Source organism: Chelonia mydas, chromosome 6 (genome assembly GCF_015237465.2).
Source record: "Chelonia mydas isolate rCheMyd1 chromosome 6, rCheMyd1.pri.v2, whole genome shotgun sequence".
NCBI classification, from domain to species: Eukaryota; Metazoa; Chordata; order Testudines; family Cheloniidae; genus Chelonia; species Chelonia mydas.
The window spans coordinates 53,105,966-53,115,218 of NC_051246.2; the positions used below are offsets into that span (position 1 = coordinate 53,105,966).

General features: G+C 42.7%; 1 protein-coding gene across 6 annotated transcripts in view; it reads left to right on the forward strand.

Annotated features, from left to right (window-relative positions):
• The window catches only part of PDHX (pyruvate dehydrogenase complex component X), a 133,109-nt gene that overhangs the window by 14,403 nt on the left and 109,453 nt on the right, over nucleotides 1-9,253 (forward strand). For all 6 annotated transcript variants that reach the window (XR_006291756.1, XM_037900016.2, XM_037900018.2 and 3 more), the window contains one exon: nucleotides 8,464-8,564. Coding sequence is in view for 5 of the 6 variants with exons in the window: in XM_037900016.2 (XP_037755944.1) it covers nucleotides 8,464-8,564 (101 nt within the window). In the remaining variant the exon portion in view is untranslated. The remainder of the gene's footprint in view (nucleotides 1-8,463; nucleotides 8,565-9,253) is intronic.

Sequence of the window (9,253 nt, forward strand, 5' to 3'; positions counted from 1 at the left end):
CAAAGAGAGTGTTTACCTGCAGGTAGGAGGAAGAGAGCAATAGCTCAGATAATATTTATTAGCAAAAACTGGATGGACAGTGCTGGAGCCATTGGCTGTAATGTGCTGGATAGATCCCACCCCCCCCCCACGCCCCCCCGGGCTTGCTAAACTGTATTTTCCGGGAATGTTTCAACCCTGAGAGCGGGAGAGGGGATCAAAGGGTTTAAAGAGACCGACACATTCTTGAGGAGGTCAGATAGTTAAGGGGAAGACTTAGGCAGATAGTGTTGGGGAGCAGACTGAAACCCAGACTCCAAAGGGTTGGGAGAATGGGGTAAAATAGGCCTGCCTAATTCTTAAAATATGGGCTTTTGTGCACAGCAAGCAAACCAGGTTATGAATCTTCAACTCACCAGCTTGCTGCACAGTAATGTTCCATACGGACGTTGTTAGAGTTCAATGAAAGTCCTGGAGTGCTTCTTAATATATTACACTTTTGAAGTAGTAGTACACCAAGATGCCTTCTGGGACTTTCGCTGTATTGCAACAGCATCCCCATAGGATGTTACTGTGTGGCAAGCTGGTGAGCTATAGATTCATACCCAGGCTTGTTGAACAGAAACTTGTTGTGCAGATAAGCCTAAGATAATTATGTGTATAAACTGGTTTATTGCTTTCAAAATTCTTTCTCTTGTTATGCTGTGTTTCTGTTGTTAGGATTAAACAATACTTTGTTTTAAAGAAAGCTGTTTGGGTCATTGTGTTTACTGCTGGTCACAGCTCCCAAAGGGAAGAACTGCAGGAGTCCAGCAGGACCTGTTAAGAGTAATTAGAGGTGGTACACACAGGGCTGTAGCCCAGGGCCCCAGTTCTAAGAGTGGGAGAGTCACATGTTTCACCCCAAAGGGGTGAAAGCTCAAGGCCTAAACCTGGCTGGCCTATACTCCGAGAGAGACCAGAGCAGTGTCAAAGGTGCAGCTAGCCCTGAACTGTGATAAAGTTACAAGCTATTTGGTATGAATTCTTATGTTTCTTCCTACTAGTAAATTATGAAAGACAAGGAACTGTTATGGTGGGTATTCAGGGCTGACATTTTAATAATTAAATGACAGTCTATTCTTAAAGCTAATGGAAACGTAACAAATTTAAGTTGCCTAGACGTATCTCTAAATCTGGAAAGACTCATTTCCAAACCCCATTTCCTTTGCATGAAAAGATACTTTGGGTCCTCATTTATCTCTTGCTGCCTGAGGTCTGTCACCTGAAAAGTAATTGACCTTTATTAGAATGTGTTGACACTCCTAGATGAATGATCTCTGCAGTATTTTGTGTCTTCACATGCCTTGGCTGTAAATGAGGGTGCTCTAGCTCCATAGGTTCAATCAGAAGAATAATTGGTTCTCACTCTGTCATCAAGAAAACCTGTTTCTTTTTAGCTCTCTCTGGTCCCAGATTCCATGAAAATTCAAGTTAAGGCTGGATTTTAAATTTAATAATGGAGTCCAGGGAAAGAGACATGTTTATGGCTCCTATTGGTAGGTCATAAAGTTGGCAGTTGTACCTTTATGCCCGGGCCTTTAGGGACCAGTAAGATTATATCTTGGGCTCTAAAGACCACTGTTAGTTTCACTTTAGAGATAGTTGTAGTCTGAGCACAAAGCTGGGAGCGAAGACCTCCTGAAGTCTAATGCTAGTTCTGATATAGACTTCTTCTGTGGTCTTGAGTGTATTTTTAATTTTTTTCTGCATCAGTATCCTTTTCTAGAAAATGGGGATAATACGGGGACTGTGGTACCTCACAGAAGTTTTGAAAATTACTTGGAAATTAGGCTAGGTACTTATATCGCCCTTATTACCATAGTATCAGCATGCTTAATGTTTGTATATGCTTTGACTATGTGGAAAGTATATATATATATCTTCCCCCCCCCCCCCCCCCCCGGCCAAATTTAGTTACACTTAAGAAATCATTACTCTGATTCAAGGTTAAAATTCAGTTTGTATTTTGATAAAATTCTTTGAGAACCTCAGATCAGAGATACTGTAGGAGAGTAAAGTGTTTTACAAATATTAACCCCCACAGTAACACTTTTGGGAGGTAGGTATAATTATAAATTATAATTTATAAATTCAATAAATGAAATTGAAGATCCATGAGGTTTAACGATTTGCAGATAGACAATGACAACAGCCCTGGAAGTTGTCTTTCTCTAAGGCCTGGCATACATCTAAAACTTAGGTCGATCTAGCTATGTTGCTCAAGAGTGAAAAATTCAGATCCCCAAAGACATAACTAAACTGACCTAAGCCCTGGTATAGACCTCTGTAGGTTGGTGGAAGAAGTCTTCAATTGACCTAGCGACCGTCTCTCAAGGGGGTGGATTTACTACAGTCATGGAAAAACCCTTTCTGTTACTGTAGCAAGTGCCTATACTGTAGGGTTGCCAACTTTCTAATTGCACAAAACCAAACACCCTAGCCTTGCTCCTTCTCTGAGGCACCACCCCCCACTCACCTCATCCCCCTTCCCTCCATTGCTCGCTTTTCCCCACCCTCACTCACTTCCACTTGGCTTGGGCCGGGGGTTGGGGTGTGGGAGGGGGTGAGGGCTCTGGCTGGAGGTGCAGGCTCTGGGGTGGGGCCGGGTATAAGATGTTTGGGGTGCAGGAGGGGACTCTAGGCTGGGGCAGGGGCGGGGGGGGGAAGTGCGAGGTATGGACTCAGGGCTGGGGCGGGGGTTGGGTGCAGGCTTTGGAAGGGAGTTAGGGTCTGGGAGGGGGTTCCGACCTGGGGCAGGGAGTTGGGGTGGGGGTTCAGGCTCCAGTTGGGCAGTGCTTGTCTCAGATGGCTCCCAGTTGGCCGTGTGGCGGGGCTAAGGCTGGCTCCCTGCCTGCCCTGGCTCCACATGGCTCCCGGAAGCAGACGGCATGTCTGGCTCCTAGGCGCAGGGTGGCCAGGTGGCTCTGCAGGCGCCGCTCCTGTCTGCAAGCACTGCCCCTGCAGCTCCCATTGGCCATGGCTCCCTGGGCGGGGGTAATGCGCGGAGCTTTCCTGGTCGCCACTGTGCCTAGGGGCCACAGGGACATGCCGTCCGCATCCCGGAGCTGCGCGGACCCAGAGTAGGCAGAGAGCCTCCTTAGCCTGCTGCACCACCGACTGGATTTTTAGTGGCCCGATCAGCAGTGCTGACCGGAGCTGCCAGGGTCCCTTTTCAACCAGGCGTTCCAGTCAAAAACTGGACGCCTGGCAACCCTACTACACTGCAGTGCTATAGGGGTGCTGTGCTGCTCTAGTACTTGTACTGTGTAGATGTAACATAACTAACCACAAGTTTCTGATAACCATGAGACCATATTCTACAGCAGTTTAGATTCTTACTTTTGAATATTGTGTCTATAACTACAGTTTAAAGTACAAAATCTTTTAAAACCACTGTACAACTGTTATTTCTTATTATAAAGGTCTTATGCCAGTTCCTCCATGTGTGCTATAGAAAGCTATTTCAATCCCTATTATGCTTCCCTAAATAAGTATCTGAAAATCAGTTGTGCATATTAATTGCTCTTAATTGAAGGCTGGACTCAAAGACAAATTATTCTAACATTTTGAATACAATGAGATCTCTTTCCATTTAAAAAATCTGAATGTGATACATGGGCTCATTTAGCTCATCTTTGATAATAATTAGTTCTAAATATTATTTTTTGCCAAGCAGTGTAATAAGGGTTAAAGCAAATGGGTAGATAGATTTTTAGAGGGGGAAAAAAGGAAAGTGGAGTAATGCTTCTAAATTTACCACCATTAAGTGATTCTCATAAATGACTCATCCTGCAATGACTTGATGTATATGATTGAATGGCACTAGTAGATATATAGTCTTACTGATCTTATATCTGAAAAAATAAACATTATATGGTACCGTGTTTTAAAGTAAATGGAAAGAGACAAGATTGGAAAGGTAACATAACAGGTTTACATGTGGAAATGTGTGGGTTTTCCCCCATGTAACCAGCAGGGGTCACCAGAATACTATTCTGCTCACTAGTCCTGCTCTTTAAGTAAGTATCTAATATTTGTTTTTACAGTTGCACAGGAGAGAAATGATTTCACTTCAGCAGGAGAAAACATATTGTATTTAATAGGCAGCTTCACTATTTCTCCCTTACTATTAATGCAGCTTTCTATTGATTTCTGTGGGTAATGAAATCCATTGCTTTAGAATAAAAAGCAGTTTTATTTTTAAGGTATTTATTATGTATGAATTTAGTACTGGTGAAAGATGATAGATTGACAGCCTTGGAGACTACAATCCTCTGATTATCCTGAGCCAGGTACATAGAATTGGCAGCATCAGTGGATGCTTCCCCATATACTATAACTCAACTATGTTCTAGAGCACTGCTACTCAAAGTGGTGGTCCGCGGACCGCTGCCGGTCCGTGAGCCATCAGCTGCCGGTCTGTGTGCCCATTGGAAAAAAAAATTACCGGTCCCCCACATCAGGTAGCTTGAGAAAGCACTATTCTAGAGGGATCACCTCTAGAGACTGAGAGAAGGGAGTTCTCCATTGTCAATCCTTATGCATCAAGGGGTGCAATTTGTGTCTTATGATTTGGACATCTGTCCACTAATAACTGGACTGACACTACCAACTTTTTGCGTCTAGGCTACTGAACCTCTGTTGGGTATGACATAAGTTAAATTTGAAGGAAAACTCCAGTGTAGTAGAAGTCGTAATCACTCTAATATAAGGAGCTAACCACTGAAAACAAGGGTTTTCAAAGTGTCTGAATAATTACAATGAATTTAACTATTCACACAAAGAGTAGCCATCTGAACAATTTTATGATACCAAGTATCAGCTTTTCCATTTTCAGCAAAGCTCTCTGCTTTCCAATTCTTTCCGGTCAGAAAGCTGATCTTTTCAGTTGTACTTGGCATCAAATTGGGCACCTGCTGGGATGTATCATGAATTTGACAGCCCCCGCTGAGAGGTATCACACTCCCATTCATTGAACTGAGTTACTGAACCAGTGACCGGGATTTCTAAAGGCTATATCACAACATACTTCTAAAAATAGATATTGCATCAAATCTTCTGCCACTGGCTGCTGCTCTGGTGGGGCCAAGAGGCAGAAAAAGTTGGTGTTATCAGTTTCCCAGAGAGTCCCCAGTGCAGGGGAATCCCCAAGCACCTTGGAAGGCTTTGATGTCCCCAGAGTAAGAGGCGCATTGAGCGGGTGGGGACCCTGCTGGAGCGCTGCTGTGCTTTGGCAATCATGTACTGCTGGAGCTATTACTGTAAAGTAAAATTTAAAAATAAAACTGCTCTAAGGCTGCTGTAAGCGGCACCACGGCCTAGAGTAGCCACCGACAGGCCGCAGTCTAATGATAGGAGGTGTAGAGATGTCACTTGCCCCCTCAACTGTGCTGGGCACAGAATTGGCATAGCTAAGGAATGAGTCCATTTTATTTAGTAAATACCTAGCTAGCTGTCTAAGGTAGTATAAGTTATAACAAACCACACGAAATAACCATCTAACAGAACTAAACCACTGTGAATTACAGTTGACGAGCTTGGTAGCCCCCCATGAGCCATCCAGTCCCTAATTCTGTTGCAATTTAATGTGTCCTAATGTAGATTTCTTTTTTAACATGAAATAATGAAGTGCTAAGTTCCCTGTATATATTTGAGTGGACAAAGAAATTGGCCATCTTTCCTCTCCTTAGACTTTCCACAATGGAACCTCGGGGAAATATTTATTTAATTGAGGCTTGAATATAGCTGCTGTTTCTTACTGCAAAGGTCATCCAAACCATATAGCAGTTCTTTCTCTTTCTTTTTCCCCCATCCCTTTTCAAGTAGTCACAATACAAGAAATAATCAAGACAAAGATCTGCACATGTCACATACACAAACAGAGATCGTAGGTGGCAAAGTAATTTTTCTGAGGTTTAAGCACTTCAGAGAGCAAGTGGAAAGTAAAATTAGACATATAATGCTGTCACTTCATTTATTGTGCTGCGGAAAGTGTTAAAGCCTGTGTTTTGCATTTTAATTAAAAATACAGTACCTACAAACCTGATACATAATTGTACTTTTTCTCCAGTGCTGTGTAAGGGAAAGCATATTTTTATCTGCTTTAAGGCCAAAATATTCTGGATCCTTTCCAGGTTTCCCACTGTAATTTCGTTTAATGGCAAGTATCCAGTCATTATTCATCTGTCGGAACAATCCAGGCTCATAGGGCTGTTATCATGCTATAGCAGGCATGTATGTGCTTAAAAGGAGAGGAAAACCATAATATAACTTGATCCCATCAGTAGATTTGTGTAGTTCATGCAAATCCATTGCAGAGCCATTGGCCATTATCTTTGAAAACTCATGGCGATCGGGGGAGGTCCGCATGACTGGAAAAAGGCTAATGTAGTGCCCATCTTTAAAAAAGGGAAGAAGGATGATCCTGGGAACTACAGGCCGGTCAGCCTCACCTCAGTCCCCGGAAAAATCATGGAGCATGTCCTCAAGGAATCAATTCTGAAGCACTTAGACGAGAGGAAAGTGATCAGGAACAGTCAGCATGGATTCACCAAGGGAAAGTCATGCCTGACTAATCTAATTGCCTTCTATGCTAAGATTACTGGTTCTGTGGATGAAGGGAAAGCAGTGGATGTGTTATTCCTCGACTTTAGCAAAGCTTTTGACACGGTCTCCCACAGTATTCTTGTCAGCAAGTTAAAGAAGTATGGGCTGGATGGATGCACTACAAGGTGGGTAGAAAGTTGGCTAGATTGTCGGGCTCAACGGGTAATGATCAATGGCTCCATGTCTAGTTGGCAGCCGGTATCTAGCGGAGTGCCCCAAGGGTCGGTCCTGGGGCCGGTTTTTTTCAATATCTTCATTAATGATCTGGAGGATGGTGTGGACTGCACCCTCAGCAAGTTTGCGGATGACACTAAACTGGGAGGAGAGGTAGATAAGCTGGAGGGTAGGGATAGGATACAGAGGAACCTAGACAAATTGGAGGATTTAGCCAAAAGAAATCTGATGAGGTTCAACAAGGACAAGTGCAGAGTCCTGCACTTAGGACGGAAGAATCCAATGCACCACTACAGACTAGGGACCGAATGGCTAGGCAGCAGTTCTGCAGAGAAGGACCTAGGGGTTACAGTGGACGAGAAGCTGGATATGAGTTGACAGTGTGCCCTTGTTGCCAAGAAGGCCAATGGCATTTTGGGGTGTATAAGTAGGGGCATTGCCAGCAGATCGAGGGATGTGATCGTTCCCCTCTATTCGACATTGGTGAGGCCTCATCTGGAGTACTGTGTCCAGTTTTGGGCCCCACACTACAAGAAGGATCTGGAAAAATTGGAGAGAGTCCAGTGAAGGGCAACAAAAATGATTAGGGGACTGGAACACATGAGTTATGAGGAGAGGCTGAGGGAACTGGGATTGTTTAGTCTACGGAAGAGAAGAATGAGGGGGGATTTGATAGCTGCTTTTAACTACCTGAAAGGTGGATCCAAAGAGGATGGATCTAGACTATTCTCAGTGATAGCAGATGACAGGACAAGGAGTAATGGTCTCAAGTTGCAATGGGGGAGGTTTAGGTTGAATATTAGGAAAAAATTTTTCACTAAGAGGGTGGTGAAACACTGGAATGCGTTACCTAGGGAGGTGGTAGAATCCCCTTCCTTAGAAGTTTTTAAGGTCAGGCTTGACAAAGCCCTCGCTGGGATGATTTAGTTGGGATTGGTCCTGCTCTGGGCAGGGGGTTGGACTAGATGGCCTCCAGAGGTCCCTTCCAACTCTGTTATTCTATGATTCTATGATCCACTTCTAACACCACACACATTTTCATTTCACAAAAGATGTGTATTTCTTGTTTGTTCAGGATTTTATAAAAGACTGAGAGGAAACAAACTGACAGACTTGCCATTTGAATATTTTTCATTTCTTGAAGTTTTATTTGTATATCTGTAATGATGATTGGAGTCCATTGCAGAGGACAGTTTCATGTTTAACTCTTTGCTATAAATTCAAAATAACACTTGCCTCTCTCTCTCGCTTGTGTATATAAACAGACACACAACAATGTCTTATATATAGTTTTAAGACAATGCTGCTTGTTATCAGTATTCTATTAAGAAATACTTACATCACCATTTTCATCAATGGCTAGCAGTTATTGCCAAAGGCTGGAGATAAGAATTTCAGGGTTGCCTTCTTGACTATGCTCCTGACTGATTGTGACCTAAGGCAAGTCACTTCATTGTTCTGTCTGTCTGAATACTTACCGCAAACATGGGTAATTAATGACATTAACACCTTACCAAAGAGCAATGATTTTTATCCAGAAGTCTCAAAGTACAATATTATTTACTGCATTTTTAACCATCCTTACAATACTGGAAAACTGGTAGCCAGATGCATGCTTCAAAGTTATTCTACAATATTTTAAAATCATATCTTGTTTTGCAGGTGAAACTGTAAATGCAGGAGATGCATTATGTGAAATCGAAACAGACAAAGCAGTGGTAACCATGGAGTCAAGTGATGATGGCATATTGGCTAAAATAATGGTAGGATTAACTGTCTTTAGGGGGGTGAAGGTCGTTTGTCATGGGTTGAGGTCATCTCTCATATTAGTTCAAAAATTACTTTAATATGAGCTTCAGTCTGTATTTCCTGTCACCTCATTTTCAGAATAAGACACCAACACACTTTTACTGAATAGCTTTTATATTTGTAAATTTACAAGTGCTGAACTACTAAAGTTATAGATAAGTGTAATTTTCATCTATGAGGATAATTTATGGTTTTATACATTTTGTTGCCTTATGACTTGCTTCCATCAAATATTTAAATTTTATTCTTGGTGTTAATTAGAATTTAGGAATAACACCTAATTAATTTTTCACTATCTACCTGCTGAAGCATCTGGTGGGGGGCCACTGTTGGAGACAAGATATTGGACTAGATGGCCCATGGGTCTGATTCAGTATAGCAATTCCTATATTCCTAAAATCTATTTTAAAAATAGAAAATCTCCATGAGTGTAGAAAAAATAAGGGAATATTGAAATAGCCAGAGGTAGGAAATAATTGGAATTAATGTAGTGAATCTACCATCAGGCTGATTGGTCTGCCTGTTTGGGAGGGGGGGGTGTGTGTGTGGGCGGGGAAGATATCCTCTTTGTGTGTGTGTGTGGGCGGGCGGGCGGGGGGGGGGGGACGACGGGGACATGTCTTTGCAGTCTGATTGTAAGTAA